The sequence below is a fragment of the Pleurodeles waltl genome, chromosome 3_1, assembly GCF_031143425.1.
Source record: "Pleurodeles waltl isolate 20211129_DDA chromosome 3_1, aPleWal1.hap1.20221129, whole genome shotgun sequence".
Classification (NCBI taxonomy): domain Eukaryota; kingdom Metazoa; phylum Chordata; class Amphibia; order Caudata; family Salamandridae; genus Pleurodeles; species Pleurodeles waltl.
This window is the reverse complement of record NC_090440.1, coordinates 833489239-833507701: the sequence shown is the minus strand read 5'-3', so window position 1 is coordinate 833507701 and position 18463 is coordinate 833489239. Positions and strand designations below refer to the sequence as shown.

The following is an 18463-nucleotide window of genomic DNA, read 5'->3' as shown; positions in this document are numbered from 1 at the left end:
CACCATTGAACAGTAACTTGTTATAGAAAAGATAGCTTAGTTGAATCAACTATGTTCACACAGGCAAAGAGATATTCTGTGTTTGCTTGAGAGGAGATACTGAAGGCAGCGAGGAATTTGAGCCGGTAGTTGCCAGTGGGGGCCACCAGCACTCTTTGTTTCAGAACTGCACTTATTTTTCCTCATTAGACACCGATTGAGAGAAAGAGATGGAACAACAAACACAGGAGAAAGGAGGAAGAGAAAAATGGAAAAACATCAGGAAAGGACACAGCAGGAACCTGCAAAAGAGATAAATGGTCAGGTTCTATTTGAAAGCGAATTAAAGAGGCATGAGGTGGATACAAGACTACCTATTTGGTGATGAAATTTAATATCACTTGCAGTGGCCTTCTTAGAAGAACTGTGAACACTGGCACTCATTCCTTTCAAATTAAGCACTCTCTAAAGGAATTCAGAGTACTTCTATCTGAAAAACATTCCTACCATTTACCTTGTGTGGACAAACATCAGAGATATTAGGATAGTCCAGCCTAACCAACCATTCGTATAGCTAGCAAGGTAGGACTACCACACGCTCACCTTAAAGATATTTACATTGTGACAGGGGTCCTAGGCCATTCACAACAAGCCTCATGTTAACTGGATCCAATAAATGTATCTTAATGGATGGTTTGATAAAAATAATTATGATTTTTAATAAACCAAAGTATCATACCCCAAGGTAAGATATCAGTTGATATAACCCAATGTTTACAAATGTGAGGTTTAGGTATAGCTTGTCAGTATAATGTTAACATGTATCTGTAATGAGTGAAAAGTTTAGAGACAAAAGACTTCCATACTTTAAATAAGAAAACATACTTTGCTTTTCAAGGTTCTTCTTGCACCTTTCTTGTTGTTGTTCACTCTTTATCTTCATCATTATCTTCAATGAGAAGAGGAATCAGCATACTGCACACAGAGAGGAAATAGCAAGCCAAAAAAATGAAATGACTTCTTGTAACTATCTTCATTTTAAAATAAGGTGTGTATAAAAGCTCCTGGAAGTATTAAACGGCTGTGAGCCATGCTAACCAAAAAAAGGCACTTTCATGTTTTGGAAGATTGAGATTAAATTCCAAATGATAAAAAAAACAAGGAGAGAAACCCAGAAAACAGTTGGAAATCCAAATATTTCTTAAGGAGTAAAGTATGTGTGTTTCTAAAAAGATATCAATTTTTTTTATTTCTTTCCTTGTTCTGCAAAAAACGGCAGAAAGAATTTGCATAACTCTAAAAAAATAATTTCTCTTGGAGTTATCTTTTCCTGACCTTAAGAACATAAGCTCTAAATTCAAACTAACTAACTGTAGTAAAAAATGCTGAACTTGTGTAGTAATTTGGGAGTGACTTTCTACAACTTTACAAATCACCTGGACTGAAAATTCTTGAAGTCTATTGCAGATACCAGGGTGCCTTTTTGAGAATTTTTGATAACTGTGTGATGAGAACATAGTGATGAGCAGCTGTTACTAGCCTAGCAACTGCCTTCAAACGGGCAAGGCTGCAAGTATGCTTTACTGCCCTTTAATGTGGCTAAGACCAGTACCCTAACAACCACATGAAAAGATTTAAAGAAAATATACAATTATGAGGAAACCGTTTGTAGTGGTAAAGGATGTTCTTAGGAAACTGTAATGATAATAATTATGATTAAGGCTTGCCGTTTTCCACTTAAATCGATTTTTACATATAAATACAGACAGAAAAATATTTTTCCTTTGTCTGTATTTATAAATAGAAACAGAAAAATGCCAATAAATATGTTCAACTTTGCTGCTGTTTGGAAGGAGAAGATGAGCCTTTCTGAGTGCAAGCAGGGAGAGGGCTTGTAGGATATCAGCTGAGCCAATAACAAAGGTCAACGTTAAAGGGCCATCAGGTCTCCTTTGGTTTAGGTATCCTGGCTGGGATCTATTCGGAGCGTGGGGGGAGACGCACAACTAAAAGCCATTAAGGCAAAACAAATACACAGCTTATCACTTCACAGATACTTAAGAGTCCCTGTATCCAAGAGATATGGATGCATTCTAGGAATGTTAGATGTGTTGGTCTGTCCTAGTCTTTACACAAATAGCAATTTAAACACCACTATAGCACTATTCATTCCAATTTAGGGTGTCAGAGCGCTTACATCACACGTTATATTGACAATAAATCATATGTGTGTAAATCAATATGAAGGACATGTTACATAAGACAGTGAGGGTTACAAGTTCCTTCACATCCTACTGTGCTATATTAGAAGGATTGTAATGTACTAACTGCAAGTAACAAAAGGATCTCTGTTAAAAGCAGTAACCCATTTATCCATCTACACAAATCTATCTAAACCTATAACAAAAAAGCGCGCATTGCCTATTTAAAGAAATTTGAGAAATTACTAGCTGCAGCATTTTTTTTCTTGTGACAAAATAAAATGTGGAATGACCAAAAAATAATTATGGATAAATACAGAGAGAAATGTTAAAAAAATAAATACCATAAAACCGGGAGCCCTAATTATGATATTGTAAAAAAAATAAATGTTAACTAAAAAAATATTGTGAACTAAAATTAATCAGGTGAGTGTGTAAAAACCATGGATACTAATAATCGCAGGCTTATGGGTAAGTTACAGATAAGATTTAGGTTAAGGATAATTTTAAGAATTAGGATAAGTGGATAGGTTTAAGGTTAGTCTTATTGTTAGCTTTTTGGTTTTGATTTTGGCTTGGGCTGGAGTTCTGGCTAGTAAAAATAGAAGACATTTAAAATGCATTTTCTTTATATAAGAATTGGTTGTAGATGATATGTAAACCTTTCTCAGAAATTTCCATATTTTAGTTGTTATTGTAATAATTTCTTCAAAGGAGTCTTTAAATAAGGAACAATATGAAGAACCTGACCACCTTGCAGAAGCTAGTTTTGGTAAAGAGTTCATCCTCATATGTTTTCTAATTTAGATTGTTTGGTGGATAATAGCACCTACTCAAGTCTTTTATTGATTTAGTTGGAGGTATTTGTTGTGCTCCATGAATGGATTCAAGTTTGGCAATAGCTTGCATCCTCAGATAAAACTGAGAAATAACATTACCATTGCACTGTGTATGTTGATTCTGTTCTTTGCTACAGTATTTTCTGTGATTTCTATTTTAAGAATAAAGAATGTGACTTATTGTACTTACCATCTGAAAACAGAGGGATGAGAAAGTGTCTTAGGTGTTTCCTTAACCATAACCATAAACCAGTGGAGCAAGTAGTAATAATACAACATGATAATGACTCCGTCAATGCACACAGTCTACTACTGTGACTGATGTTGGATATGTCCCTCTCTGCAGGGTCATCCTCAAACTTATTTTCTTGCAGCCTCCTGTTTTCTGATTCTGCTTTTGTTGGCTTTTAGGACTCTGTGCACTTTATCACTGCTTACAAGTGCTAAAGTGCATGTGACCTCTCCTTTAAATATGGTAAATTGGCTTACACCCAATTGGAATATATAACTTATCTTTAAGTCCATAGTAAAGTGGTGCTACATGAACAAAGGGTCTGTTAATTAAATGATACTAGTGAGCCTGCAGTGGTGATTGTACCACCCACGTAAATAGTCTTTTCAAAATTGTCTCAGGCCTGTCCTTGCAGCCTGTGTGTTCAGTTCCAAACTGGCATTTCAATCTGGGAAAATAAACCTTATGCCAGGCCTAAACCTTCCTTCTTTGCTCATGCATGGCATTTGTGTAATAACCCCAGACAGCCACACTTTAGAAAGGCTGGGTGGAGGCAGGATGGGCCTTTCTGGCAGGATGGGGGATAGAGATGTGCATAGCTCCACTTGCACTTCGAAGGCACTGCCTCAGGACACTCACAGAGAGAACTTCACACTAGGCTATTGTAACATCAGACAATCCAGGGACCAGGGCAAAGAAATAGGAAATTCCAGGTGGTTCTCTAGGGAAGACTCCTGAAGTTTCTTCCACTTCAAAGCTGGCAATAGGTGTATAAATAGGACCCTCAAACTCACTCTTTACTTCATGTCGGGACCTGCTGAAGGATTCGCAAAGGAATGCTCTGCTTCTATGCCCTTCTGTGTACTTTGGAAGACAGTCCTGCTGCTCCAAGAGAACTGCTTTCCTGCTTGAAGCCTTCAATATGCATCAGAGGACTGCCATGCTGCTTGAAACTTGCACTTCTGCTTGAACTTCCAGAGTGACTACAAAGGCTGCTAGGCTGGCCTCCAGATCAGAGCCTCAACTACAGAAAGTCTCGACCTACCATGAACCCACACCTGGACTCAGTCTGAGTGAGTTCTGAACCTCCAAATAGTGCCCCTCCAGTCCCAGACCCTTGAAAGTGGTACTAAAGTGGTGCCTACTTCAAATCTGTGTTAGATTTGAAGTAAGCTACAAATACATATCCGTGAGTGGTGAATTTATTTTAGGTTAACCTCATCAAACATTTCTCTGTGTTTAGTTGGATTCTTACTCTGTACTATTAAGGGAATGCATTAATCAGCAAAGTAAGGAATTTGCCATTGAGTGTAAGAGTAATGGGGTAAATGGATCTTGAACAATTATGTGAGATGATTATGGAGCCAGTAGAGACCACAAGGTGGTTAGCAGCTTACGTTGTGGCAAGAAATGCCAATGGTGATGTGTGCCCCTTCATACATTTAAGGGAACTAAATATATATGTGGCGATGGATAGGTTCCCTTTACCCAGTTTTAATTATTTAATTTCTACCTTGGACCATCTAATTAATTCTTAAAGATGCAATAGAAAATGGTGTCTGCAGTCTAGATATTTCTGAGAGTAATGACTACAATTATGGGGTTCTAAAAGGAATTAAATTCTTCCAGCACAGTGTTTTGGTCTTTGGTAGAAATAGGATAAAAATACACTTAAAAGTGATAAAAGTGTTGGAGAGATTTAGTAAATGTGGTTTAACTTAAAATGATGACAAATATAAATGTGGAAAATGCAATTTCCTTATCTGGACCATCATCCTGGAAGAAAACCAAAGGTTGACCTGCTAAATATCATTGATAGAATTTCTGAACTTAATAATAGAGAGGAACAACTTTAATTTCTAGGAGCATTGAGCTCTACAGCAAACATGTACAGACGTTTGCTAATAAAAGTGAAAATATAAGAACCATGTTGAAGAAAATGGTAGATTATGTATGGATCACAGTTTGTGAAGAAGGGGTTAAGGGGGATTTTTTCAAAACCCTTAATCTTCAACACTTAGGATTTATTGAACAACTCTGATCAGTAACGATGTCAGCAACAAAGGTCTAGGAGCGATTTAATGCAAATTAAGGATAGTAAGGAGACATTAATTGCATTTGATTCTCATGCATAGAGGGAAGCAGAAAAATATATTCAACTATTAAGAAGGAGGCATTTGTTTATCCTGGGTCATTGGTTGGCAAGGTTTGCAATAGTGTTGTGCACAATATCCAACATAGGTGATATTCTCCAAATCTCAGTGGCCTCACCAGTGACCACATATACTGGAACATAAGAGCCAATATAAGAAGTAGGGAAAGGAAAATGAGAAAAGCAGAAAATAGAGATTCAGGGCTCCACAATCTGCATATTTATTTTGCGGATCAAGGAAGAGTGTGGTAATGCTCTACAGAGTAAGAGATATTTCAAATATTTTGTCAAGTGAATACTAAACATAGCTGTAATGGTGCAGTGATACACAATATAAATATCTATGTTTTACCAACACTTTAGTCTTTGGGTGAAATTCTTGAAGTGCCACATAAGAAGTCATGAATATCTTATTAAACATATATATTCTTGACCATCTATCTATGTTAGAATAATCACCTTGAGTTGTGTTGTTAATGAATGATGAATATAGTTTCTACTTGATTGCTGTACAATGAAAACATAAGAGACAATATTAACATTCAGTGTGTCCCTGCATTTATCAATCTATTCATATTCTAGAATTCTAATACCGTATGCATTGTATGCATCAACATTTACCTCCATATAAAATCTCCTTTAGTTCCAGTCCTCTTCCATTCCAGGAACATTGGCTGAGTCCTTAGAGTTCAAATAAATGTGAAAAAATAAATCAAAGTTCATTTGCAAATCCTACGTGACTTTAGTATATGTCTCAGAGAATCAAAATGTCCTTAATCTAAATCTTGGGGAGCTAGAAGCTTTGATGCTTGAAAATCGACATCCAAGCAGCATGATCTGGCTGCAGCAACATTGTAGCAGAGACTGCCTCCCCACCGTCAGAAAAGTTATACCTGCAAATTCAAAATAACAGCTGCCTCTCTCTGTACATGCAGGAGTCACTGGCCCACTGTGAAACTTAGCTTACTGCTGATATTATAATGGATTACATGTTCCCAGGTGCAGCTTGAATCCATTCAGCATGACTGTGACCTTCCTTTGTTGAAAGGCCCACAGAGTAGATAGATTCAAGAAGTTACTGCTTACTCATACATGAGTCCAACATGACAGTGGCACTTCCAGTCCTGCATCCTGACATTTGCAAGCTCAAGAGGTTTGTATGTTGTACTAAATTCATCTTTAGAAGGGATCATTAGCCTTTTAGGCAGATTTTCATGAGCAAAGGGGTTAGATGCAGTCTCATCAAGGGTTTGTGATCAGGTGGTAAATTTTTAGCGTGCAGAGAGTTGAGTATGTTCCTCAGTATCAAACAATGCTGTAGACTGAATCTAATGATTGGTAACTGATAGTGATGTTGTACAGAAGTTATTTGAGTGGACCCTGAAGAGTATTTGAAAAAGATGTGCTAGCTATACTTGGTGCAAACTTGAAAGGAAGTTTCCGCCTGTAGGACAACCGCCGTGAGTCTGACAGTCATGCAACCGCCAGACTCATAATGAGGGCCTTGGTGTCAGGGGACTTTTGCTAAATATGGTGCTGCACTAATTTCTGTCCTTTGCACATTGCAGCACTGCAATTGTTCGTGCAGAGCTCTGTTGCGCAAAAAAGAGAGATAATTTAGGCCTATGTGCTAAATGAATGCTCATTGTTATCTTTAACATTGTGAAATATTTATTTGTAATATTTTAGTTGGTAAGGGTAAATGTTTCTTGTTCTTGCTTTTTGTGTGTGTTAACTACCTTGTTAAAATATTGTAGGAGATGTGTGGGAATATTTGTCCCAGTTACTTTAAACATATGACACAGCATACAATGCTCATGTTAAAATTTGGTGTAAAGTTGGTATACAGTGAAAGGATTCTATGAGCATCTTTTAGTGGAGAGGTTTCACCAGGGTCCTTTTTATTAAGGTATGAACTGAAATCGTCTTCAAGTCTTTGTTTGGAAGACTATTCTTTAAAGATTTCATTGAAGGCATTAACATATAACAGCAATGATGAGCTCTAAAACAAAGTTGTTTAGAAGAGGTGAAGAATGCATTCCTCTGCAGATATTCACATTTTCTGACATAATCACTAACCCTTTTTAGGACAACCAATTAATTGTTCTAATTAAGATGATCAAAGTTTTGAGCATTGTGACCAAAGAGGTTATAATGGTCAATTTTGCTTTTGGTGAATTGGATAACATCCATTACCGGGTGGATATTACTACAGTTCTCAATTTTCTTGCTATAAAATGTAATCACTCAGCCCATACTTTGATCAGATCGTCCTTAACAGAAGTGTCATGTGAAATAGTCTATGCCATGTAAATTAGTCTATGAGAACAGATTAGGAGGCAGATCAGCCCATGAAATGTGTAATAATTCTAACATAAGCAGAGAAAATTGACAGAGGAGATCACGACTGTGATGAAAGAAAAAATATATATCAGCCAGTTAAGAAAACATCAAGACTCCAAGTCTACAAGTCATAATTTAAAAAAATGCAGTCTGGAGAAATATTTGCTATACATGCTTGTGGTGTTGGAGGTTTTTGTTAGATCACAACTGTGATGAAAAAAAAAATATACATCAGCCAGTTAAGAAAACGTCAAGACTCCAAGTCTACAAGTCATAATTTTAAAAAATGCAGTCTGGAGAAAAATTTTCTATAGATGCTTGTGGTGTTGGAGGTTTTTGTTCGAGATTTTGACTTTATAAAAACGCATGGGGATACAATCAATGTAATATTTCACTGAAATTGCTTATTTGTACTAATGAATGAACATAACCATTTTAAGTCACTTAAACAGCATTATGCTCACTGCACTGATGCATTGAAAAGGACTTTCTTTGGTTATATAATTGCTTTTAACTCTGTAAATATTTTTAAAATGTGTTTTTTTAATTGTAGATTTTTTGAAACAACACCACTTGGAAGTATTCTAAACAGATTTTCTGCTGATTTTAACACCATTGACCAGGTACAAATGTTAATTATTTACCCTGAAATATAATAATTCCGTCTGTCAATTTGATGTATGCAAAAACTAATGGGTACTTCTAAAAATGATCATTTACAGATGTTCAATAAATTTGAAATACATGAATGGTCCCACAGGCATCTATTGGATTTATTCTAGGATTTATGTTGTGTTTGGGTCTAAATTGAAATATTTGAAGATAGTAAAAGGCTTAGGCTCAGTTTCCACATATTGTTTTCTCTGAATGACATTGGACGTTGGGATAAACAAAAGCTATGAACATTATTTTTCCACAGAGATGTCACTATGTAGAATTCCAAATTATTACTGCACCAACAAAACCAAAGAACAACCAGAATATGTCTGTGATCTTCCACTGCCATCTCACCAATTTTTGTGGTGCCACTCTTCTTAGACCATATGTTGAAGACTAGTAGTTATTATGAATCTTAGGCCCATATTTATACTCCTTTTGTGCCAAATTTGCATCAATGTTTTTTACGCAAACTCGATGCAAACTGAACTCCATATTTATATGTTGACGTTAGACACGTCTAATGTCAAAATATAGAAGTTTGCACCATTTTTTGGATGATTGAACATACCTTGCGTCAATGAGATGTGAGGTAGGCATTCCCATTCAAAAAATAGTGCTAGCCCCATATTTATCCACTGTGTTAAAATAACGCACAGGTGGGAGGCAGGACTAAATATTGGTGCTAAGCTTGCTTAGCACCATTATTTAACACCTGGGTCCAACCAGGTGTAAGGGGACCTGTGGACCCATTTCCATTGTTAAACCCCATGGAATGGATCCACAGGTGCCCTCCCCAAGCCTGAGGAATACCCTCACCAGAGGGACTCCGGAAGATGGGGGACCCTATCCCAGGTATGTCCAGGTAAGTATTTTTAAATATTGTTTTGCCATTGGGGGCCCTAAATTGGGGCCCCTGCATGGCGCAAGGTGCAATGTCCATGCCCAGGGAACACTTTTCTCTTGTGCTGGCCATTGGGGTGATGGGCATGACTCTTGTGGAGAAGTGTGGCTGTGGAGAAGTGTGGCTCAATGGTTAGAGCGGCAGACCCTGAAGCAGAGATCTGGCTCAAGACCAGGGTTCAAGTCCCGCTTCGGCAGGTCTTGGGCTCAATTCCCCTTGACCAGATAATTCTCGCCTCTGTGCCTAATCTAATTCATGGGTCCCACTCTGCAACTCTGGGCAATAGCTTGCTTAATCTCCACAACGGCCCCAACAGCGCTTGGATGCCTGGCTTCACCCTGGGGGTGCTCAGGAGTGGGCGCCTCACAGGGAAAAACCAGGAGGGGTTCCATAGCGGTATGAGTACAGCGCCTTGAGACCCTAACGGGTGAGTAGTGCGCTATACAAGTGCTAATTTACATTTACATTTTTTTGTCTTTCCGAAGACAGGAGTCATGTTTTTGGTGGTTGTGCCCCAGGAAATGGCACTAGTTTGGTTAAAGGCATTTTTTTGCCTCTAACCAGGCTAGCATAATCTTTTGATGCACAACCCCCTCCTTCCCTACCGCCACCCCCACCCGGCTAGCGTCTTTTTTTAAGATGCTAGCCCAAGTTTAGCGCCAGCTTGTGCCATTCTATTAATACAGCGCCCGGCTGGAATTGTGAAATGATGCAAGCCGGCGCTATACTTTTTGGTGCAAAACTGCATTTCCACAGTTTTGCACCAAAAAGTATAAATTTGGACCTTAGTTTTAATGACTGATATCAGACACCATGACAGCTTAGGTTCTATGAGCAACCTCAGTTCAGAAAGCAGAGAAACTCGTGTTATAAAGAATCATATATTCTTTGGCCATTAACAATTGAGTGTGGCTGAGGGACTCTTTATAATATATATGGTTTGAAAGTGTATGTATTGTTATACTAGGGAAAGTTTGCTCAGTTCAATTTCACCCCTAGTCAGACCTTAGTTGATCAGAAGCAGCCTGGCAGATCAAGTATAGACCTTTGTAGGGCAGGGTATTATTCCAGTATAAATATTTGTTGGCAGAATTTTCAATACTGAATGAATCACAACAAAATGCAGACAGCTTTTTCACTTGGTAGCACTTTCTCATTTATACATGAATCAGATGCCCAGCATGCATGGATAAATCAATCAAATTTATTTTGCGAATGTAAAACAGAATCTCTTAAGTGTGTTGTTTTGTTTGTTTTATTCATCAGCTATGTTGTTTTATAACGTTTCAATCCAATTTGTTTAATAGACAAATCCATCCATCATCATAACATAATTCATTCTCTTTAACAAAATATTGAAATCCAAAGGTTAAGTCAATTTTAATGTATGTATTATTAGGGATCTAGTTCTTGCCATAAAGAGAAATAATCAACTTCCCTTATCTCTTGAAAACTAAAACTAGGTAATGCAAACTCCTAAATAAAGCTATCTTAGATGACAAAGGAAATAATTTGTTTAGCCTACTAATGAAGAAACCATTTGTTGCCGAAATTCCATCAAAAACAGGAAGAACCAAAAAGTGCAGCCACCTACCAACATGATCATTTTGTCAAAAAGGAACTTATCTCACATGTTTTTTGATGGCTCTGTGGAGCATCTGTGGAGTGAGGTGTTTTTGAACAATACTAAACAAAAAGGCACCCTTCATAAACCCATCCTAAGCATGGTAGTATGCATCAATTTACATACTGTTCATATTCAACTTTTCTATTCCTAATACTGGTGTCATTCACCATGTACCTACGTACCTATGATTTGTGACTCATCTTCACCTTACAAAATGTTAATCAGTTGTAAATACAGAGAGCTCAATGCTTGCGGTCAGTGTTTATCAATAATTTTTTAAGGTAGATTTTCCAGTTAGGCTCACAATAAGGAATAGTGATTTGGTACTGACTATTATGATAGATGCTTTATTTAAAAGCCCTGAAGAATCGAAATGTTCAGATTACTTACTGGTAATCTTCATAACTCTGAGTCTCCCTTTCTCATCCCACTACTTACTTGATGAGTGAATATGCTCATTCACTAATATTGCTCACACTTCCTAAAACTGTTTTCTCCTTCTATCCTCCATCTCGGGATCCATCCATAAATCTTCTACCACCTCTAATAACTGTCTGCTATTTTGCCCAAAATCACAGGATGTCTAGACTCGACCCTGACCCCCCAGCTCCAAGTCAGCTATACTGGCTAAACATCCAAAGGCAAGCCAGAGAAGGAAATGGAATGTTCCTCCCTAAATCCAGCACCTTCTAACCGAAGGAGTTGCCCCTGCAAAAGTCCCAAAAGCCCGCAGGAAGCGACAAGGGAACACAAAAAAGAGCAGGCAGTTATTAGAAGTGGGAGGGGGTTTATGGATGTATCCCAAGATGGAGGATAGAAGGAAAAAACTGCTTTAGGAATTGTCAGCAATATTAGTGAATGGGCATATTCACTCATCAAGTAAGGAATGGGACGAGGAAGGAGATGAGGAGGTTATAGGATGTCAGACCAAAAGCCTGGAATATCTTTTTAACATAGGAACACCAAGGGATTTTGTAGCGGCACTGACGCCAAACAGCCTAATTCTAGATAAACTATCTCACTGCAAGTAGGTATTTGGATATAGATCAGCTGTTTTTAAAATATGATTTTTGTCACCTATACATATGTAATCTTAACCCACAGGTCAACCCTATATTTTGCATACCCAGTTGCCTTCCCAAAATATTCTTGCAAACTCTCCTGCCATCACTTTTTCTGAAGGATAACAGGCTTTTGCCATTTTGATGGAACGTATAGAGCATTAAAAGAGCAGTGCAAAATAGTAATAATTTGCAATAAACTCTGAGATCTCAATATCATTCCTACAACATTTCCTCCACTTCATGGACTAAACATATAAAGTTTCTAAACAAGGAAGGTTGAATGTACCATGATGTCTGTTTTTTTGCTGAACAGCAAATGGCAAAAAATTGTCTTAAAACATCATGAGTGTAAAAAATGCAGTATTAGTTCATGTGGAAAAGTGTCTTTAAGACCCCACTTTTATCAGATGGTATTATGTTGTTAACATTGCTACACTGCACCTTATCATGTTTGAACAATATTATCTTAACTGTCTGAGTGAAGTAACTCACACATAGTAGAGCATTCAATATGTTTTGTCAGAAAACATGCCTTAAATTAATGTACATATTTACCACAAAGAGGAATGAGTAACACCATTCTTACATATTATGTTTTTTATCATTACTGCTTACTTTTGTTTAACTCAGTACAATTGAGCTTAGTGATATAGAATAATTATGTTAGGAAAATGGGGCATAAAAAGCTTAGAGCTGGGTTGGCTTTTGAGCAGCTACAAAACCTAGTTCCAGTTTATTTAATTTCGTCAAATGTGAAGTACATCTGTGAAAAAGGTGTGAATGAAGCCTGAACCTCATTCTCAGAACACATATATACTCTTTACAAAGATGATATAGACATGATACGTCTTATAGACAACAAAGGTGGATGTCAAATATATTTAGTAAGGGAGAGATGATTGATTCTCATAATAAGGATATAATCATGATGAACGTAGCGATGGGGACGGAATGCTTTATGTAAAGAAGCCAGTAAGTAAGACATCCCACAGTCAGCTTGTAGAGTATCCTGCGTGGAAAAAGAGGTTGTCTCTCCAACATTGTTCATGCAAACTAAAATACATTTCTGCTCATCATTTACAAAACTAGCATAGTGAAATTGTTATCTTGGAATAAAGCAAGATAGTTCCATAAATTGTCATTGTGTAATCTCCTTGATATTATTGTTGTCTAATAGTGTTGGGATTTTGCTGAACATACAGTAAGAAGCCATTGAACACCTTTGCAGCTGGCAACAAAAAGTGGATAGTAGTTCATTTGCATTGGAAGGTGGTATTGTTTAATGAGCTATGGAGTTCTGTGCATTAGTATTGGTAGGAGAAAGTAAACGAAGTGTGATGTCTCGTTTAACTGTTTCATGCATTTAGAACCTAAAGGTAAATGCTAAACACATTGAGTGCCTTATGAAGAGTTTGTCAGAGCAGCAATATTGCAGTAAATCAATAGCGCACAATCTCTGAACCTCTGCTAGTTTCGCCAGTGTAAATCACTCACCTGGCCACCCATCAGTCAAGGAGCTGTACGGCCACAATGATGGTCATTCCACCCTTGTTAGGGTTGGGGTACTTTCACTCATTTTTATTGAGAGTACCTATCACACATTGGATGGAGAACATTGGCAGGAAAAATAAAGAATAGTCTCCATGCTCAGGGAGAAAACATGATGCACACTTGTGACATTTGTTTTTGTTTAGAGAAAATAAACTCCTGCTTTAGGAGTTTGTTACTCTAAATAATAAAAACAACTTTAAAACTTTTACCAAGAAGTGCTTGAAACATGACACCTGCCAGGCAAACCTTCAGTGCTGTAATGGGAACTTTACCTTCACCCTTCGTTGCTGTGTTTCTCTATGTAGGCATTAGTATCCCTTGGGATATATTACCCTCTCTGTCTCTCACAGCTCAGAGATCCCCTGCCAGGCATATCTCAAAACAGGGAAGATAGTTATACAACAGGATGACACAGCCCATGGCTTCACCATGGTTCCACCCTCTTTTTGGCAGGCCGGCAGTGTTATTTATTTTCTTTTGAATTTTCATATGCATATATTTTGGTTTACAAATGCGCAAAAGAGAATAAGGGCTAACTTTATATTTGTTTCATTTCTGTTTTCAGCATATCCCTGCTACACTGGAATGCCTGAGTCGTTCCACCCTGCTGTGCTTTTCTGCATTGGCTGTTATATCCTACGTCACACCAGTGTTTCTGATTTCCCTGGCACCTCTTGGCATCATATGTTATTTCATTCAAAAATACTTCAGAGTCGCTTCAAGGTAATAATTGTAACCAGTTTTCAGTGTCTGAATTAAAAAGATATACACTAATATTCTACCAAAATACCTTTTGTGCTTTAGTAAATGTTTATTGGTTGTATTCCTTTGCATTTGAATTATGTCTCAGACAGGGCTTCTGACAACTCCTCCATCTCTTTAATCATTCTCCATACATGAACTATAAATAAACACTAAACGGGGGCAACCAAAATGCAAAACGCAATGGTTCTAATCATACAAGGATTGTCCATCAACACCTTTAACGACTCATTACCCTGACAGGCACATGTTACTTAATATCCAATGGCACTTTTCAAATACTGAATAGCATTCTAAAATCTGTTTAAGCTGCTCTCTCAAACTGATTCCATTTGCACCTTGGCACTCCCAGCACTTAAGTTCAGTTCCCCACAATCAAAAACAGAGAATGCTATAAAATCACAATTCAGATAGCTTTTCAAGTTTTAGAGCTTTCTAATGCTCATGCAGAAGTCTTAGAACCATAGCCAACACTATGAACCAAGACTGTCTATTACAAGTTAGCCTATTATAAGTCAACTATTAGAGTTGCCTGTATAAGCTGCAAAGGCCTCTACAAAGCTGCTACATATTGCATCATTACTATGCCCCGGTTATACGACTTTACCAACAGGTGCAAGATCATGAATCATTTAATCACAGAAAAATAGATAAAATCTATGGTCCTCTATTTATCTAATAAGCTGTAATTTCCATCTTAGGGTATCAGCACAAAAAGCCGTCAGGCCTAATTTATAGGCAATGTGTAAAGTACTTGTACAGGACACGAGGCAGAGAGCTGTTGCTGAAGACAATTCCACAAGGTCAGATAACCTTTTGGCAAAGGATTGATGGAAAAGATTTGCTGCTGCGGAGAAGAACATAGTGTGAGAAGCCGAAAAGTCAATTCAACCATCTATTCACCTTGAGTTTATAGTCGAGCAGGTTGGTCCCTGTCTCCTGGTTCTCAGAGCAGTTTTTGGCCAACATTTTTCTAAGTCCTCAGTTTTGGGGATTTGGCCATTTAGGCACCTTTAGTACCAAACAAAATTTTCCAGAACTGGTGGGGCACCTCTTTAAAGTTCGGACCTTGCTCAGGCTGGGACCAAGTGCAGGTTGAAGGTGGTGTGGGCCTTTTATGTCCCTGTGGCTCTGAACAAGAGGACAGAAAACTAGCCCCTTGGAATCACTCTGGTAGTCCTGGGTGCAGGTATAGATGCAGGGCTCAATGGCAGGGCTGGCCTCTGAGGGTTCAAGGCAGGCTCCAGGCAGCAAGGCAGTCCTTTCATGCACAACAGCAGTCTGGCAGAATGCACAGCAGGTCACAGCAGCAGGCAGTCGTCTGAGAGTTCTTCCGCAGGTCCAGTAGTGAACTGAAGAGGGGGTATGAAAGTCCTATTTTTATACCGTGGTGCTCTCCTTTTGAAAGCTGCGAGAAGCTTCTGGAAAGGTTTTTTTCTAAGTACATGGAAATTCCTGACTCCCCTACACTGGCTGGAGGTTGGCTGCAGTGACAATGTGGGGTCATTAAGCCCTTTGTGTGAAGGCAGATTGTTAAGTTCATGCAATCACCACACTCTTCTGGTGTAATTGCCAAGTATTTATACCAGCAGGTTAAAGACCACCAACCCATACAGGCAGCTTGAGTAACTGACACAATATTCAAATCATATCCCTAAGCCTCATGTAAGATGCATTGTGTTGTCTTCAATGACCTAGATACAGTTCTAGCCACCTAAACAATGACATTGGTAACATTCCACTTACAGGTAATGAGACAAGAAAGCAGATCATAACACATCTTTGCCCCATACAATATTCACATAAATGAATTTGAATAACTGATACAAAAGCTGAATGAGATAAATCCAACATTGATATACAATATAAGTCCCATTGTTTTATGTCATCACATAGACTTTGTGCAATGCTGGTGTGTTCTTTGGCCTCCTGGCAGATTCAGCACTGACAGGATTCCCATGGTCTCTATTCGGACAAGCAATTGCATCTTCTCCCACAGAATCATTATCAATTCCAAATAATTTATCATTCCATTTTGTCAATCTTGACATATTCCATACAACACTCAAATCTAGCACTACTACATTTTCCTTACTTTCACAATAATGAATGTTCCATGAAGTTACTTCTTCCTTTTTTTTAGCACTCTAGGTTTTCTGACCAACACTTTGGCCCCAATATTCCACAATGTTTGTATGCAGAAGTTTTCTTGTCAAATCTAGCTTTATATTTTTCCTGGTGTGATATTCTGCAGGATTTAAGATATTCATCAGACTGAGTCATCTCTTCCTTACCAACATTCAATTTCAACCATGCTGGATAGAGTTTATTCTGTGGCCACCTCCCTCTCAAGGCTGGAAATGGAGATACAGAAGTCACACAGTTAGGTGTATTGCAATGGGCCCAATATGTTTCTCTTACCACACTCATTAAGGAACATTTAGTACATATTGCTTTTTGAGCAAAAATTTCCACCTACTTATTCTTTCTCTCTTCCAACTTATTAGCTTGTGGTAAGTACAAAGCTGATTAGTAATGTACATTAGACAATTCTTTGAGAAAAAAACACATTTCCTGTGACACGAATAGGACTCAATTGTCTTTACTTACATGCTCTGGAACACCTTGCCGAGAAAATTCTTCATTAAGGAATTCAATTACCGTCCTTGTGTTTACAGAAGGTACACATTCAGTAACCACCCACTTAGAAGTATAATCAACCAGCAATAGAACATACTCCTCATCATTAGCTAGGAGTTCAAAAGGTCCTGCAATGTCTAGTCCTAATTTGGTCCAGAGTACCATGGGAATTTCAACATGAGACAATGTGGCTGTTCTTGTCCTCAGATGCAAAACAGTTGCAGTACAAAAAGTCAGGTCGTAAAAGTTTTCTTAAAAACAGGCTCTATTTTTGTTTGGCGCAAATCAAGGTGTAGAGTATTTCAGCCTTGTGGGCCAAGAAAGGAAAAAGAACAGCCACCTGCCTTAGTCTGATGGATCCTAGGAATCTTAGCCAGATAGTTACGGGCAGATTGTATGGTTCTCTCAGGAGTATAAAAGGAAATTCTGGCAGATAAATAGGCAGGACCAGTATGATAGACAGCTCTTTGCAGCAAAAGTGCCAGTTTAAAAAATATATTTTTTAAATAGGAAGCCAATGCAAATCATACAGATGTGTAGAGATGTGTTGTCATCTAAGAAGGCCTAGGATCAACCATGCTGCCACATTCTGAACTGTCTGGAGTTTGGTAAGCAAATCCAAAGGCAGCTCTGCATAAGGCACATTGGCGTAGTCCAGTCTGGAAACCACAAAAGCCAATATAACAGTAATCTTGGAGGAAAGAGATGTAAACTACAAAAACTTCTTAGCCATCCGCAGGATGTCAAAACATACACCAACCAATGAGATGATATGATTGTACAAAGACAATAGTGGCATAAGTGTCAGAAGCAGGTACCCCCAAAGGCCAATGAACATCCAAGTCTAATGTGAAATTGTGTCCAAAACACAGCACTTCCATTTTCTCAGTATTGCACTTCAGCTGATTAACTGTCAACCACTGAAAGACAGCAGAGAGACAAGGTTGAAACACATTAGCATTAATGGCCCTTCCTTTGCTAAACACAAAGAAGCTCTGGGTGTCATCAGTGTAGAAGACGATCTTTACTTCAAAAGATTCTACAAGCTTAACCAAATAAGCTAAATAGATGTTAAATATTAGGGCTAAGCACACAACCCTGTGGACCCCTACTGACACCATTCAACTAGAGGACGAGTCTGGAGGTAACCAACTCTCCTGCCTTCTGTCCTCAAGGAAGGACTTTGACCATTTCCAGGCCCTGTCTTAAATGCCCAACTCAAGGAGAGGAGAAAGAAGTCTGTCATGTGGGACAGTGTTGAACGCTGCCAACTAATCCAACAGTATCAGGACTGCCTTCCCCCTGCATCTATGGTGTTTCTTATCAGATTGAAGACCTCCACCAAGGCTGCCTAGATCTGAATCCCAAATGGCTACAATTAAAAAGTCCATTATTGAGAGTTTATAAATGTTTCAACCAGCTTAGAAGGTGCAGGAAGAGAGATTTGTCTGTAATTACTTGGCACGTTATCAGCACTCGACTTTTTTAAAAGGAGAACAATTTAAGCTCTCT

General features: G+C 38.2%; 1 protein-coding gene across 3 annotated transcripts in view; it reads left to right on the top strand.

Moving 5' to 3' along the window:
* The window catches only part of ABCC8 (ATP binding cassette subfamily C member 8), an 848693-nt gene that overhangs the window by 676355 nt on the left and 153875 nt on the right, over positions 1-18463 (top strand). For all 3 annotated transcript variants that reach the window (XM_069223742.1, XM_069223743.1, XM_069223745.1), the window contains 2 exons: positions 8300-8369; positions 14115-14272. In XM_069223742.1, the coding sequence (XP_069079843.1) occupies positions 8300-8369; positions 14115-14272 (228 nt within the window). The remainder of the gene's footprint in view (positions 1-8299; positions 8370-14114; positions 14273-18463) is intronic.